Raw genomic sequence first — 17,642 nt, 5'->3', positions numbered from 1 at the left:
AATTTCTTACCCTTTAAAGATGGACTGATTTTGATTTTAGGTTAATGGTTTGCATATTTAAATTATAGTAGTAAATGTTATATATCTTTGAAACTTTAATGAAATAGATTTATGTAAATGTCTCTGTTTTACAAATACAGACTGAATTCTCATCTTAAGACCTCTAGTAAAGTTACTACTTTGTAATTTTGGTATGAAGAAATGAACACTTGTAGACAATGTGGCACCTAACAGGTCGTTTACTCTATCAGTGCTAGACAGACTGTATTAATGTGAGACAGTAAGATCTAACGTGATTCATAAATTTCTCTATCTTCTGTTTTTAGGAATACAATTTCTAAAGTGACCAGTAATTTGAGAATAAGAAGTAGACTTGCCAAGCCTAAGCCAAATCTTGAGAAGACTTTAGGGACCAACAGGTTTGATGATCATCAGGAAATTTCCAGTTTGTGTGTAACCAAAGGGGAAGAAATGGAAACTCAAAGAGGTAAATTTTATTCTCTTAATATGTTGCAAAATCATTTTGGCACAAGAAATTACATTAACATTTCAAAGAAATATTTGGTCATTAAATTGTTTTAACTTACAATAAAATAGTTTCAAATTAAAAAGTAAGATGAGCTATAAAATAAATATCCATAAATCTACCAGTTGGTTTTAGTAATTAGTACCAGTTTGCTATATTTGTTTGATCAATTTTTTGTCTTTTTATTCTCTCTCTCTCTCTCTCATAGTTGACCCTTTAACTAGGGGCACTGACCTCCCCAAACAGTCAGAAATTTGTGTATAGGCTGGGTGCAGTGGCTTACACCTGTAGTTCCAGCATTTTGGGAGGCTTGAGCCCAGGAGTTGGAGGCCAGCCTGGACAACATAGTGAGACCCTGTCTCTTACGAATTGAAAACACACACATATATATATATATATATATATATATTCGTGTATAACTTTTGTCTCCCCAAAAACTTACCTACTAATGACTTACTGTTGACCAGAAGCCTGATTGATAAGATAGTCAATTAACACATATTTTGTATTTTAGATGTGTTATATACTGTATTCTTATGATAAAATAGGCTGGAGAAAATTTTTTAAAAAAGATTTCTTTTTCTGTTTTTTCAACTGATGTCCTTGAGCCATAGAGAAATGAAAATGTTATTAAGAAAGTCAGGCTGGGGCTGGGCACAGTGGCTCACACCTGTAATCCCAGCACTTTGGGAGGCCAGGGCAGGCGGTTCACTTGACACCAGATGGGGCTGGGCAACAAGGCAGAACCCCATCTCTACAAAAGTACAAAAATTAGCCAGGCATGGTGGTGCATGCTTGTAGTCCTAGCTACTCAGGAGGCTGAGGTGGGAGTATCACCTGAGCCCGGGGAGGTTGAGGTTGCAGTGAACTGTGATCATGCCAGTGTACTCTGGCCTGGGCAGCAGAGTGAGACTCCATATCAAATAAAGAAAAAAGAAAGTCAGGCTAGGCACGGTGGTGGTACACACCTGAAATGCTAGCCCTTTGGGAGGCAGAGGCAGGAAGATCACGTGAGCGCACGAGTTTTGAGACCAGCTTGGGCAATATAGGGAGACCTTGTCTCTACAAAATAATTTTAAGAAGTTAGCCAGACGTGGTGGCACACACCTGTGGTCCCAGCTACTCATAGGTTTGAGCTTGCAAGATCAGGTCTGCTGTAAATTGTGATATTGCCACTGCACTCTAGCCTGGGCGACAGAGCAAGACCCTGTCTTAAAGAAAAATAAAAGGAAGAAAATTATAAGGAAGAGAAAAAACATTTTCAGTACTGCATTGTATTTATCAGTACCAAAAGTTTATGTCAGCTGTTTACAAGATGAAACATCTGTCTAAAATGGTGGGCAACCCCAACTACAGGTGTCAATCTGTAATACATACCAAGCAATTCAGCTTTTTCTTATAATGTTAGGACTTTCCTCTGCTTCTTGGGAGTGCTTCCAGCATCATTAATGGCACTTTGTATGGGTCCCATGGTGTTATTCACAGTATTGCACTAAACATGATGAAAAATACAGGAGAACCATGAGAGGTCACCTTTTCTAAAACCTCTGCCGACATGCAGGATCAAATTACCTTTTCTATGTAGAAATCTCTTTTTCCCCCATTTGTGATGCTATTCTTTGCAGTGCAGCTCCTTCCTGAAGACTTCCTCTAAAGTGGAACTAGCCAAACCTCCGCGTACCCACCTCTAAGTCTCTTTTGTATGTTGAGTGTCTAATTATTGATGCTAGTACTATAAAGTGAGGATACAATTATCGTGGCAGCCAGGAGTGAACTATTTGCAGAACATGATTTATTAATCATCTGTTTTACTATTCAAAAATCTATTAGCCAGGACTTTCTGCCGTGTGTGTAAGCCTGATTTGTGGAATGAGAGAAGTTTGGAAGAGTCACAGTATAGGGATCTTCCTTTTAAGAGGGTATATGTTTCTAATAGAGGGATTTTAGCTGTATTATTTTGGTCTGTATCGTAAGTCTGCTTTTTGTTTAAGAAACAGAGAAAAATGCTTCCAAAGCAACAGAATTGGAAAATAAAAACGTCGGACCAGTTACAACAGCAGAGAATAAGGATCAGAGCAAATTGGCATGTGTACATGGTATCAAAGGGACCAGTATTTCTCCAGAAGTAAACCTAACTGAAAGGTAAAAGAGGGAAGGGATTCTGAGATTCAGTTTATATTGTTTCAGCGATAGCCTTAAGTTGTGACTCTAAGAATTTGAAAAAGAAGTTCTGTTGCATTAAATATATTTTAAAAGTTTGAAAACCATTGAATTAGATGATCTTTTACACACCTAGCTCTAAAAATAATTCCATGATTTGCCCAATTTCAAATGATATGCATTCTTAACTCTCTTTCAGAAATGAAAATCAAGAAGAGAGCTCTCAGGAGGTTCACATGTTGTCAGTTGCTCCAGTTGCTTCCTCTGAGACAGGGCCCTGCACACTTGGTTTGGATAGGGGTCTTGGTGAAAATTCTGTTGAAGAGGCCCAGATAAAAGACTCTAAAGGAGACAGTGTGCTTATACTTCCTGTGCCAGAGGTAAAAGAATGTACAATATAATAAGGGATAGCAAGGTGTTTCCCTCCATTAAAAAAAATAAATAAATGAAAAGGTACAATTTACATACAATACACTTCACCTCTTTTTTGTTCGTTTTTCTTTATTTCTTTTTTTTGAGACAGTCTTGGTCTGTTGCCCAGGCTGGAGTGCAGTGGTATGATCTCAGCTCACTGCAGCCTCTGCCTCCCAGGTTCAACAGATTCTTCTGCCTCAGCCTGCCAAGTAGCTGGGACTACAGGCATGTGTCACCACAGCTAGCTAGGTTTTGTATTTTTAGTAGAGACGGGGTTCGCCATATTGGCCAGGCTGGTCTTGAACTCCTGGCTTCAAGTGATCTGCCTGCGTTGGCCTCCAAAAGTGTTGGGATTACAGGCATGAGCCACTGCACCTGGCTAACTTCACCCTTTTTAGTGTACAGTTCTTCAGGTTTTTATAACTATGCAGTCATATAACCAATACATGAACAGTTCCATTAAAAAGTTCCCCAATTGAGAGAAGCCTTGGACTTGAAGAACATGTATACATTATCCAGTTAAAGGGAAAGGAACATGTGTGTGTAAAGAACAGGTGTGGACCAGGTGCAGTGGCTCAAACCTATAATGCCATTTAAAAAAAAAAAAACAACCCAGGCATGGTGGCATTTGCCTGTAGTCCCAGCTACTCAGGAGGCTGAAGTGGGAGGATCACTTCAGCCTGGGAGGTAGAGGCTGCAGTGAGATGTGGTCGCCATGCACTCCAGTCTGGGAGACAGAGTGAGACCCTGTCTCCAAGAACAAACAAGTATGAAATAGCATGTAAGTAGTATGAGTGGAATATTAATGAAGAAAGTGATTAGAGATGAACTTAGAAAGGTAACCTGCAGACAGACCATAAAAGGATTTTTATGACTTGATAAGGAGTTTGGTTACATTTGAAGTTACGAGATTCCTCACCCCACCCTGACTTTTTAATTTTTGCTTTTTATTTTGAAATAATTTTAAACTTAGAGAAAAGTTACAAAAATCTTACAAAGAATTATCCCATACACTTCATTTTGATTCATCAATAGTTAATACTTTGCCTCATTTGTTTTTTTACTCTGCCTTGCTCTCCATCTGTATAGATAAATACTTGGCTGGGTGGAGTAGCTCATGCCTGTAATCCCAGTATTTTGGGAGGCTGAGGCGGGCAGATCACCTGAGGTCAGGAGTTCATGAACGGCTTGGCAAACAAGGTGAAACCCCATCATTACAAAAATTAGCCAGGCGTGGTGGCATGCACCTGTAATCCCAGCTAGTTGGGAGGCTGAGGTGTGAGAATTGCTTGAACTCAGGAGACGGAGGTTGCAGTGACCAAAGATTGCACCATTGTACTCCAGCCTGGGCAACAGAACAAGACTCTGTCTCAAAAAAAAAAAACCAAAAAAACTGAATCATTTGAAAGTAACTTGAGTCCATAAATACCTCATCTTGTATCTAATAAGGACAAGGAAGTTCTCTTACAGAGAAAGGACAGTACTGTTGTCACACTCAATATTACTACACTATGTAACATTGTCTCAGTGATATGTAATATACAGTTTCCATTCCAGTTTCCCTAGTTGTCCCAATCCTGTCCATTATAGCTTTTTTCTTTTTTAAACAGAGTCTTACTCTGTCAGCCGGGCTGGAGTGCAGTGGCACGATCTCGGCTCACTGCAACCTCCGCCTCCCAGGTTGAAATGATTCTTGTGCTTCAGCCTCCCGAGTAGCTGGGATTAAAGATGTGCGCCACCACACCTGACTAATTTTTTTGCATAATATTTTTAGAAGAGATGGGGTTTTGCTGTGTTGGCCAGGCTGGTCTTGAGCTCCTGGCCTCAAATGATTTGCCTACCTCAGCCTCCCAAAGTGCTGGGATTACAAGTGTGAGCCACCGCGCCTGGCCAGCTTTTTTTTTCTTTTTCTTAAATTCAAGATCCAATCAGGGCTCTCACATTACATTTGATTATCCTTTCTCCTTATTTTCCTTTAATCTAGAGTATTTTTCTTGTCTTTTTGTTCACAAAAGAAAAAGCAAGAAAAGTTTAGAACAGTCTAGGCTGGCCTACAATCTGGATTTCTTTTTTTTAATTGCTTCCTCATTACTAGATTCAACTTACATATTTTAGGGCAAGATTATTATATAGGTAATGACATGTTCTTCCTTTTATATCACATCGGGAGACACATGATGTCAGTTTGTCCCATTATTGGTGATGCTGACTGATCACTTGGCTAGAATGATACCTGCCAGATTTCTTCATTATAGTGGCATCTTTTCCATTCTGTATTAGTAATTTGTCAAATGGGACCAACGCAGCAAGCTGTCACCCTGTAGTTTTAATATCCATTGATGATTCTTGCCTTAATGAATTATTGACATTGTTGGTTGCAAAATGAGAGTTTTAAGATTTTAAGCAGGCCGGGCGCAATGGCTCACACCTGTAATCCCAGCACTTTGGGAGGCCAAGGCAGGCGGATCACAAGGTCAAGAAATCGAGATCATGCTGGCCAACATGGTGAAACCCCGTCTGTACTAAGAATACAAAAATTAGCTGGGCATGGTGGCATGCACCTGTAGTCCCAGCTACTCGGGAGGCTGAGGCAGGAGAATTGTTTGGACCCGGGACAGGGAGGGGCGGAGGCTGCAGTGAGCTGAGATTGCGCCACTGCACTCCAGCCTGGCGACAGAGCAAGACTGTCTCAAAAAAATAATAATAAAATAAAAGATTTTAAGCAGTAGAAACCCAGCATAGTGTCTTACACCTATAATCCCCGCACTTTTGGGAGGCTGAGGTGGGCGGATCACTTGAGCCCAGGAGTTTGGGACCAGCCTGGGCAACATGGCAAAACCCCATCTCTACCCCCGAAAAATTTTAAAAAATTAGCCAGGTGTGGTGGCATGCATCTGTACTCCCAACTACTCAGGAGGTTGAGGTGGGAGGATCGCTTGAGCCCAGGAGGTGGAGGTTGTAGTGAGCTAAGAGATTTTAAGCAGTAGAGAATTACAGTAAGGATTGCATTTTAGAAAAACCATGTTTGCAGTTTTTTGGAAAACAGATTGGAGGGAACCATACTGGATTCAGGGAAAGCAGTTTGCCTCCATTCACATGTCACCTGCTAATAGTACAAAGGCTGGTGTGATGGGAGTAGAGAAAAAGTTGTGGGGTTTGGGTCTCCCTATTCTGTCACTTCAAAAATCATTTCATAAAATGCACATATTTAACAATGTAGTCAGGAGTCTTTGTATTAATATTTAAATAAATCAAAAGTTTATTGAAACAGCCTAAAGCTTCAAACACTTGAAAAGTATATATGGTTAGATGTTGTTGAGTTAATCTCTTCACTATATCATATTGACTTGGCCAACCTCACTCTTTCATTTTAATTTTTTATAGCAGTATACACCAACAAGTATTCCAGAAGTCCAACAAGAGAATATAATCAATCCTCAAGACCTAACAGGTATGATAATATGCTTCAGTGACATGTCATAGAACCTAATTGTATGATTTTTACCCCTTCTTTAACTATGGAAAAACACAAAACAGTTTTATTTTAGTCTATGCTGGCCTTAAATTTAAAAAGTTTTATAGAAACACCTTGAAGTATTTTGCATATCAGTTTTGTTTTTCAGAGTCATAAATCTTTTCCATAGTATATCACCTTTATCCTTTATGAAATTACTTCTTGGGCCGGGCATGGTGGCTCACTCCTGTAATCCCAGCACTTTGGGAGGCTGAGGTGGGCAGATCACTTGAGGCCAGGAGTTCAAGACCAGCCTGGCCAACATGGCAAAACACCATCTCTACTAAAAGTACAAAACTAGGCAGGCATGGTGGCACACACCTGTAATCGCACCTACTTGGGAGGCTGAGGCACGAGAATCATTTGAACACAGGAGGCGGAGGTTGCAGTGAGCCGAGATTGTGCCACTGTATTTTAGCCTGGGTGACAGGGTGAGACTCTGTCTCCCCAAAAAAAAAAAAAAAGGAGGGAACTTACTTCCTCAGGCTGGGGGGTCGTGGCGGGGAGCATTTATTTATTTAATCTTGATGATAAGTTGTCCTGAAACTGTCTTTTTAGAAATGAAATAAATTAATGATATTCTGTTATTTCATAGTTGAGCTTTTTTATTACTAACTTTTAAACTTTAATAGTGAATCTAGTTGCTAATGTACCTCAAGATGGAGAAGATGAACAAGCCTTTATTTTAACTCTGGTGGAAATTCCAACCAATGCAGTAGAAGAATTTACTGATGCCACTGCACAGTTCATGCCAAACCCTTTACTGCCAGCTCCCATATTGGTCAAATCAGTGAATACTGAAGAAAGAGGTGACATGAGGTAATGAATGAGCAAAACTGTTTTCGCTAGGAGGAAAAGTGATTCATGAATTAAGTAGTATTGATTGAACAAACCATTCACCAATATTAGTTGTTATTGTTGTGGAAATCTTATTTATCTTGTTGTGGAAATCTTATTTATCATTTATGTGGTAAGTTAGAGAAGAAATGTAATGTGGTAGATTTTATATCTGATAAAGATGCCACTTAAATGTTTCCTGTATTAGTTTTGTATGAAACTTGTTTATTAAGTTATTTTGAAAGCTAAAAATATTAACAGTCTAGATCATAAAATGATACCTGTTAAAAGTGTGGTTACTTTGTATAGACACACACGTATGAAACTGTGAAATATACATTCACAGAAAGTTGTGAAAATAGTACAGTGGTAATAAATACAGATTTTTTCTTAAGAGACAGGGACTTGCTTTGGTGCCTAGGCTAGAGTGCCAGGCTAAAGTGTAGTGGTGCCATCATAGTTCACTGCAGCCTGGAACTCCTGGGCTCAAGAGATCCTCCTGGCTGGATGTAGTGGCTTGCGCCTTTAATCTCAGTTCCTTGGGAGGCCGAGGTGGGAAGATCACCTGAGGTCAGGAGTTGAAGACCAGCCTGGTCAACATGGCAAAACTCCATCACTACTACAAATATAAAAATTAGCTGGGCACGGTGGCATACGCCTGTAATCTCAGCTACTCAGGAGGCGGAGGCAGGAGAACCACTTGAACCCAGGAAGTGGAGGTTGCAGTGAGCTGAGATTGCACCACTGCACTCTAGCCTGGGTGATAGAGTGAGAAAAAAGAAAAAAAGATCCTCCTGCCCCAGCCTTTCAAGTAGCTTCTCAGCTACAGGTGCGCACCACCGTGCTTGGCTAATTTAAACATTTTTTTTTTTTTTTTTCCCAGAGGTGGAGTCTTGCTCTGGTACCCAGGCTTGTCTCGAATTCCTGGCCTCATGCATTCCTCCCACTTTGGCCTCCCAAAGTGCTGAGATTACAGGCATGAGCCACTGTGTCCAGCTATTCCTGATACTCTTATTTTTTTTTATTTTTATTTTTTGATACTCTTAATTCTTTATTTTGGAAGTAAGTTGTATCTTAACCACCATTAATTAAGATAATTGTCCATAGTGTAGCATTAGAAATTGAGGACTTTTATATTTTTATTTTTGGAGACAAGAGTCTTGCTCTGTCACCCAGGTGGAGTGCAGTGGTGTGATCTCAGCTCACTGTAACCTCCGCCTCCTGAGTTCAAGTGATTCTCGTGCCTAAGTCTCCCAAGTAGCCGGGACTATAGGTGTGTGCCACCACACCTGGCTAATTTTTTGTGTTTTTAGTAGAGACGAGGTTTCGCCATGTTGACCAGGCTGGTCTTAAACTCCTGACCTCAGGTAATACACCTGCCTTGGCCTCCCAAAGTGTTGGGATTACAGGCGTGAGCCGCTGCGCCTGGACTAGAAGGGACATTTTAGGTTAAACGTTTAACTTTACAATCAGGGAAAATACTATTAAATATTCAGATTTAATTCAATATTATGGAATTTAAGTTATAAGCCTTTAAGTATGAATGGAGCTCAAAACTATTAATAGCATTTTTGTGGCCATGGCCATGTATCTCTTTGTTAGTTTGGAGTTTTTTGGTTTTATTGGAATTTTCATTGGAATACCTCAGCCTTTAACCTTGTTATTGAAAGGATTTCTAGGATCATTAAAAAAAAAAGTATTAAATAACTTCTAATTCAGTGATTTAATATGTATTTCTTTTCTATGCAGTATTTGTTTACCAGCAACTTCAGTTGGTCAGGATGCCGTGGGTTTATCTATTTCTGGAAGAGATAATTCTAAAAAGCCTCCTGATAATTTGGATCTTATATCTAGGAAGAGATTTAAATGCAGGCTTGATGAAAATGACCACATTCCTCCTGCCAAAAAATGTTTGCTCACTTTAAGAGATGATTGTCAAGAATATACCTCTGAGGTAAGGTAGAATCATTAAGTAAGATGGCCATATTGCAACAGATCTGTTTCTATTTTTTCCTTTATTCTCTTTAAACTTTTAGATATGTATAAAGTTAGTTCTGACATTTATCATCATACGTTATTCAAGTAAAACTGGTTTTGGATTATCACTTTTAACCAGTGATAAATGAAAATTGATGGAGAGTAATCAAGAAACTTATTCCCAGCTCTGTATTGGTGGCTAAAAATAAGACCAAAAGCATTATATATGTCTGGATCTTGGCTCTACCACCTAGTAGTTGAAACACCTTAGGCAAGATACTTCACCTGTCTCTCTGATCAGGTTTCCTAATGCGTAAAATGGTAATACTAGTATCATCATCATCATGCTTAAAGCTACCCATTACTTTTAGGAGTAAAACCATAGTGTTTAGTGCCCCGTATTGTCTTGCTGATTTTCGTCTCTAGTCTCATTTTATGCCAGCTTCTGCCTCACTTTCTGGCCACATTGGCCATCTTTCAATTCCTTAAATGTCCCAGGACACTTCATTTGGTGTACCTTGTGTGTGCAACATTCCCTTGAAAAACATACAAACTTCTTTAGTTCAGTCATCGCTGCCTCAGGGAAGTCCGACCAGACCATGCAAATTCAATCACCAACCTCTATGTTGTAGGTTTCCTAGTACCCTCTTATTTTTGTACTCACCTAGTATGCCTCATAATTTATAACTACACTATGGAAAAGACCATTTAAAATCTGTGTTCTCAGAGAGAAAGTTAAAGACCAATAGTTCTTGATTAATAGTTGACAAAGAGCAAATGTACTTTTATATATTTGGTGAGTCAAAAAATGGCATATCCCAGAATTGTTTTATTTTCTCTTGTTATGGGTAAGATTGAACATCTTTTCATATGCTTAGGAGCCATGTATATTTCCTTTTCTATGAACTGACTTTTCCTTTACCAATTTTTCAATTAGATTATTGATCTTTTTCTTATAGAACTGGCAGAACTCTGTTATATATGTCTGTGGTAATGAGGTGCAAATCTTTTTTCCCAGTTCGTCATTTGTCTCTTGACTCTGCTTTCTTTGTTGTTGTTTTCTCATGCAGAACTTTTGAATTAACTTTTTATATGAACATTTCCAGACATATTAAAAGATAGACTGGGTATAATATGTCCCCATGTGCCAGTCATCCAGTTTTGATAATTTATCAGCATTCCATGCAGACATTATTTTGTTTTGTTTTAAAAATATCCTTAATGACATGGACAAAAGACCATAGTACTTTACTAAGTACAAAACTAGGTCACCAGACGATGATATGCCATTTTAAAAATGATAGTTATACAGTGGTGTGAATATGCAAAGAATGCAAAGATGATCTGACATTATGAAATCTAATACAAACCAATAGATCTGAGGAGAAAAATCATCTCTATTTACAGAAAAGGTACCCAATAATATTCATTCTTGGAAAAAACTTATAAAATGGAATAGACATTTTCTTAACACTATAAAATATAACTATTGCAATCTAAAAGCTAGCATCCCACGTAATAAACAATGGAAGTTTGTGATGTAGTAGTCTTTTGATGTGCTGCTTGTACTATTTCTTTGATACTTTTGCACTGATATTGAAACTGATTATAAAAGGCATTTAGCAGCTTTTTCTCTTCCTGTGGGCTCTGGAACACTTTAAAATAGTAGCAATATTTTTGCCATAAATGTTTAGTAGACTTCCTGTAAGAGCTTTTTGGGAGATAACATGGTTTCTTTACTTAAAGAAAAAAAGGAAATAAAATTAACTTCAGTTTTACTTGATAAATAGATTTCTAAATTTTTTTGTAAATTTTCTTAAAACAGGTGCACTCAAAGGAATTAACAAATGTTTTTGAGGAAACAGGTGAGATACATTTTAACATGATTGCATTTTGCTAAATACTCCTGATTATTTGGGATATACCTTGTTCAAATATGAGATTGAAACTGAATATTACTTTTCTGTAAGAGTAATACTTGTATTATTAGCACTTCTTTCCTGCAAAGGCCTTGGATTTGGCAGTTTGGTAGGCAAAAGAAGCTCTTTTCATCCTGTCATCAGTTGAAGACTATGTGGCTACAAGTATTTTCTATATAAGCTCAATAACTACATTTTAGGAGTTAGCTGAGTGTAAGGGCTTTCCCCACCCCCCCACCCCGAGACAGGATCTCACTCTGTCACCCAGGCTGAAGTGCAGCGACACAATCACAGCTTACTGCAGCCTCCACCTCTCAGGCTCAAGCAATCCTCCCACCTCAGCCTCCTAACTAGCTGGGACTACAGGCATGTGCTACTATGCCCAGCTAATTTTTTTTTTTTTTTTTTGAGATGGAGTCTTGCTCTGTTGCCCAGGCTGGAGTGCAGTGGCGTGATCTCGGCTCACTGCAACTTCCACCTCCCGGGTTTATGCCATTCTCCCGCCTCAGCCTCCCTAGTAGCTGGGACTACAGGCGCCCCCACCACGCCAGGCTAATTTTTTGTATTTTTAGTAGAGACAGGGTTTCACCGTATTAGCCAGGATGGTCTCAATCTCCTGACCTCCTGATCTGCCCGCCTCGGAATTTTTGTATTTTTTATAGAGACAGAGTTTCGCCATGTTGCCCAGCCTGGTCTTGAATGTACTTTTGTAGAGAGAGGGTTTTGCCATGTTGCCCATGCTGGTCTTGAACTCCTGGCCTCAAGCAGTCTGCCTGCCCCAGCCTCCCAAAGTGCTGGGATCATAAGCATTAGCCACCACCTGTGGCCTATAATGGCATTCATAATAGGTTCTTTACCCGGAAAATTAGTTTTGTTCTAGAGATCTTTTCAGGCTTAAGCCACCTACGGAAGCTGAAAAGATCTTAGAGTCTTCTATTTTTATAGGAATCTAAAATTTCTGTGGGACATTAAACCACTTAGGGTCTATTTCCCTCATGACTAAAGGCGCTAGTCACATTTATCCTGTGTTTTGTACAACTCTTTATTTTTCATTTCTTTTATGACATCATTTCTCTTTTCTCTCAAACTTAGGCTTATCATTCATACATATAGCCACTGCTTTACCATGACAATGGCACTCAAGAATAAAAATGTTGCTGATGGCATCTTACAAGAGTTAGAGTTACAAGATGGAAGGGTTTGATAACCTATGATGGTTCTGGTTCTTTAAAAACACTTAATAATGGGCCAGGCGCAGGGGCTCATCCCTGTAATCCCAGCACTTTGGGAGGCTGAGGTGGGTGGATAACCTGAGGTCAGGAATTCAAGACCAGCCTGGCCAACATGGCGAAACCCCATCTCTACTAAAATACAAAAAATTAGCCAGGCCTGGTGGTGGGCGTCTGTAATCCTAGCTACTTGGGAGGCTGAGGCAGGAAATTGCTTGAACCTGGGAGATGGAGGTTGCGGCAAGCCAAGATCATGCCACTGCACTCCAGCCTGGGTGACAGAGCAAAACTCTGTCTCAAAAAACAAACAAAAAATACTTGACTGAGCATGGTGGCTCACGCCTGTAATCCCAGCACTTTGGGAGGCCAAGGCAGGTAGATGATCTGAGGTCAGGAGTTGGAGACCAGCCTGGCCAACATGGCAAAACCTCCTCTCTGCTAAAAATGCAAAAATTAGCTGGGCGTGGTGGCAGGCACCTGTAATCCCAGCTACTTGGCAGGCTGAGGCAGGAGAATCACTTGAACCTGGGAGGCAGAGGTTGCGGTGAGCTGAGATTACACCATTGCACTCCAGCCTGGGCCACAAGAGTGAAACTCTGTCTCAGAAACAAAACAAAACCAAAAAACCCACACATTTAATGGGCTGAGCGTAGCGAGCGTAGTGGCTCACACCTGTAATCCCAGCACTTTGGGAGGCCAAGGTGAGTGGGTCACTTGAGGTCAGGAGTTCGGGAGCAGCCTGGACAACATGGTGAAACACTGTCTATACTAAAAATACAAACATTAGTTAGACGTGGTGGTGCATGCCTGTAATCCCAGCTACTCAGGAGGCTAAGGCGAGAGAATTGCTTGAACCCGGGAGGCAGAGGTTGCAGTGAACCGAGATCACGCCACTGCACTCCAGCCTGGGTGACAGAGCAAGACTCTGTTTCAAAAAAACAAAAAAACTCTTATAATGTTAATACGGTCTTAGACTTAATTGTCCCAACTTTGACTGTGAAACTGTAATATGGTTACAGTTTACAGCCTCTAGAGATGTTCTAAGATTGCTCCCATCCATCTGCTCTCCAATAAAAGCATTAAGCAAACTACAATACAGTGAAGTGTTAGTGAATTTGTTGTATGCTGTCTTTAATTAGGTTGTTTCTTTTAGCAGGTGTACTTATCAACCTCATTCTCCCTTCACAGAGCTAAAGCACTCTCTTTGAGAACAAGGCCTTAGCTATACTGAGGGAAAACAGGTTTTTTTATTGAGTAAGAAAGCTTTAGTTATTTTGTCCTAATCCTTGGCTACTTTGGTTTTGTCTGCTATTTAGTTAAGGAAAGAGAATTCTTTAGCTAAACTTGAGTATTTGAGAGTCTGTAGGTTTTACTTTTCAGGAGACCACAGGTACCTGAGTTGCCACCTATATTTTGGATTGGTTTGGTTTCTAAATTTTAACAAACCTTAGATTTTTTAGAAAGTAATCACTCCCATTGTGATTGCTCAAGAAATATTTCTGGGAGAAGATTTTCTAAGCCAAAATATATTGACACAACTATTTTGTTTCTGAATGCAGAAGCTGTTAGCATACCTTTTAACCAATTATAATAATAATAATAATCCAGATAACTCCACTAATGATAATTTAGCTTACTCTTAATAGGGTAGGTTTATTATAGAATACCATGGGTTTCTTGGTCAAATTTTGGGATTACATGGAATGTATTAACATCAATATCCTTGCTTTCCATTTGCTCTTTTTTTTGAAGGGGAGTCTCACAAAGGACAAGATATTTTTCCTACCTCGGGAAGCACACTGACAACTCCAGAACCTCAAAGACAGCAAGTTGAACCAGCTTTTCAGAGTAGAGGATCTAGATCTCCTGATGCATGCATAGACAAGAATGTGCCTCAGTTACCTCAGGATGAAATGATTGTGTCTGATAAGGAAGAAAGAACTGATGCTGCTCCTAAGTCTGAGCAAATGGATAACAGAACATCATCTTCTAAAGCCCCATTATCCAGGTACCATGAAAACATATTTAATAAGTGTTGTGCTCTCTGTCTTAATAAATATAACCTATACAGAACAGATATATATATATATCAAGATTAGATCCAGTACTAAGGATGGTGTTTAATAAACATATTGCTCCATCAGTAATGTAAAGGAAGAAGTTTCAGCCAAGGAAATACAATAATATTGCAGATAAACGTTTTGTACAATAAGAGCTTAAATTTAAGTGCTGAAACTTTGTTTTAGATAGAAAATCTTTAGAATGTTTTATACACTTATTTTTTTAGATTGTTCATGGTTATTTTGATCATTACATATTCATTACATTACATATTCTACCATGTACAGTAGCTACTAATGCACATATATATGGATACTGACATCAGACGTTGTTTTATTGAAGTCTCAAATAATGTGTCAGTTTTCTCCCTTGTAACAAACCAAAGAGGTAAATTATGGCTTTCTGTCCATAAGAATAAGTGTTGGAATTTAAGCAAAAGCCAACTTCTCTCACATTTTTCTCATATTCTAGAAACAATGGTTATCAATAATTATTGGCTTGTCAGCAGCATCCAGAAGATTAACGTGGTGTTGCTGAATTGAAGGAGGTGGGGGAACATGCACTAGTCTCCACTAAGAGGAAGGGTTGGGGGAAAGGACACATGTAGCTTAAAAGACATACTTAATAGATCTGTTGTTTTTGTTATCTAAATTATTGGAAGTAAAGCTCAGTAGTATCTCTTCTGGCCTTAGAGATGCGCTGAAAATAGAATGATTCCCAGGTACAGTGGCACATGCCTGTAATCCCAGCTACCCAGGAGGCTGAGGCCGGAGTTTGAGATTGCAGTGGGCTATGATTGTGCCTGCGAATAGCCACTGCACTCCAGCCTGGGCAACATAGCCAGACCGGTCTCTGAAAAAAGGAAAAAAAGGCTGGGTGTGGTGGCTTATGCCTGTAATCCCAGCACTTTGGGAGGCTGAGGTGGGCAGATCACCTGAGGTTGGGAGTTCCAGACCAGCCTAACCAACATGGAGAAGCCCCATCTCTACTAAAAATACAAAATTAGCTGGGCATAGTGGCACATGCCTATAATCCCAGCCACTCAGGAGGCTGAGGCAGGAGAATCGCTTGAACTCAGGAGGTGGAGGTTGTGGTGAGCCAAGATTGTGCCATTGCACTCCAGCCTGGGTAACAAGAGTGAAATTCCGTCTCAAGAAAACAAAAAGAAAGAAAAAATAAATAAAATGAGGGAACCATCATGAGAGCTGGGATTAAAACAGGTTGAGAAGCAGTGTTCTAGAACAGAAGTCAGCATTTTTTGTAAAATGGCATTTGTACATATTTTAGGCTTTGGGAGCCATATGGTCTCTGTTAACAGCTATTCAACTCTGCAATTACAGCACAAAAGCAACCACAGACCATATGTAAACAAATGAACATAGCTGTGTTCCAGTAAAACGTACTCACAGAATTGGGTCGGGGACTGCATATGGCCTGTAGAGCATACCATGCTGACCACTGTTCCACAGCCTTGCTACTCAAAGTGTAGTCCTGACAACAGCAGTATGGACATCATTTGAGAACACTTGTTAAAATGCAGAACTCAGGCCATGCCCACTACCAACTGTGCGAATCTTCTTTTTAATAAGATCACCAAGTGATTTGAATGCTAGAGATGTTCTAGAGACCAGGGTCCTGCTAATTTTGTGTAAGCTGTTCTTGAGCTCCTAGCTTTAAGCGGTCCTCCCACCTTAGCCTTGCGAAGCAGAAGCAGTTATTAAGGATGTGTCTTGGCCGGGCACAGTGGCTCACGCCTGTAATCCCAGCACTTTGGGAGGCTGAGGTGAGAAGATCACGAGGTCAGGAGTTCGAGACCAGCATGACCAACATGGTGAAACTCCGTCTCTACTACAGCTACTTGGGAGGCTGAGGCAGGAGAATATCTTGGACCCGAGAGGTGGAGGTTGCAGTGAGTCGAGATCGTGTCACTGCACTCCAGCCTGGGTGACAGAGTGAGACTGTGTCTCAAAAGAAAAAAAAAAACAAAGGAATGTGTCTTCCTGGATATTCTTGACTATCTTTACATTTGTATTTCTAGACCTGGCAGAAGACCCCTGGGATTTTTATCTTTAATATGTTCAAAGAATAGTTTGGAGTCTGACGAACCTATGCAGGTCCATAGTAAGAAACGCCTAAAACCTCTTATACCTGCATTAAGACAGAAATTGAAAAGATCTAATCCATTCAATGAAAGCCAGAAAAAAAATCAAGATTTCTCTGATCCGCTTCCATCTCCAAGTGTTATTAATACTCAATCTAAGAATATTAGCAGCTCAGCAACTCAGGTATGTGATAACTACTGTATTTTATTGTTTGTATGAGATGGGTTGGTTATGAGATTCGACTAGGGAAAACATAGTAATTTGTTATTTTTATTTGATGTCAGATATTATTTTAGGGCAACTCCCATCCTTCTCTCCATCGTGTTCCTCCATAATGGAAGAAGAAAAGGTGTTGAGTCAGGAAGTTACAGTTAAGTTAGTACAGAGCCGTTGAACTAACCATAAATGGACACTTAATAGCCATTCCTTTAATCTAGAGACCCTTCTGACTTGTGGAAGCAAAAGGAAGCAGTGCTGACACCCACAAGAATTTAAGGAACTGTAAAACTAGAATTTGTTCACATGTTTCATTTCTATGTCTCCTGAAGCTATCCAATGGCAAGTATTGGGATGGAAAAATCTGTAAACCTGTATCAAAGACTTTGTAAAAATATTGGGGTGACTTAAGATCTCAACATAGAAGAGGCTGGTGAGCATCTATTGAGTAGCATGAGCCTTTGAAAGGGGTACTTTTGTAAAGAATATCTTTAAACTTTTTTAAACATTTTGTATTATTTGTTAGAATTATTTTCTGAGATCATAGATTTTATCAGTCTTGCTTATCATTACCAAAGTTGTGAGTTTTTTTGTTGTTGTTGTTTTGTTTTGAGACAGAGTCTCACTCACTTTGTCACCCAGGCTGTAGTGCAGTGGCGTGATCTTGGCTCACTGCAACCTGCATCT

At 39.7% G+C, this 17,642-nt stretch overlaps 1 protein-coding gene across 7 annotated transcripts in view; it reads left to right on the top strand.

The window, feature by feature from the left end:
- The window catches only part of LOC105475183 (BDP1 general transcription factor IIIB subunit), a 115,178-nt gene that overhangs the window by 92,650 nt on the left and 4,886 nt on the right, over positions 1 to 17,642 (top strand). For 2 of the 7 annotated variants that reach the window (XM_071098830.1, XM_071098831.1), the window contains exons 30-38: positions 327 to 487; positions 2,518 to 2,668; positions 2,886 to 3,066; positions 6,485 to 6,551; positions 7,247 to 7,433; positions 9,201 to 9,405; positions 11,254 to 11,293; positions 14,329 to 14,584; positions 16,676 to 16,922. In XM_071098830.1, the coding sequence (XP_070954931.1) occupies positions 327 to 487; positions 2,518 to 2,668; positions 2,886 to 3,066; positions 6,485 to 6,551; positions 7,247 to 7,433; positions 9,201 to 9,405; positions 11,254 to 11,293; positions 14,329 to 14,584; positions 16,676 to 16,922 (1,495 nt within the window). Of the gene's footprint in view, positions 1 to 326; positions 488 to 2,517; positions 2,669 to 2,885; positions 3,067 to 6,484; positions 6,552 to 7,246; positions 7,434 to 9,200; positions 9,406 to 11,253; positions 11,294 to 14,328; positions 14,585 to 16,675; positions 16,923 to 17,023; positions 17,389 to 17,642 lie in introns of all 7 variants that reach the window. The other 5 variants (XR_011624935.1, XR_011624937.1, XR_011624936.1 and 2 more) reach the window with 5 other exon arrangements.

The sequence above is a fragment of the Macaca nemestrina genome, chromosome 6 (assembly GCF_043159975.1).
Source record: "Macaca nemestrina isolate mMacNem1 chromosome 6, mMacNem.hap1, whole genome shotgun sequence".
Classification (NCBI taxonomy): Eukaryota; Metazoa; Chordata; class Mammalia; order Primates; family Cercopithecidae; genus Macaca; species Macaca nemestrina.
Note: the sequence above shows the minus strand (reverse complement) of the source record. Positions and strands in the feature narration are given on the sequence as shown.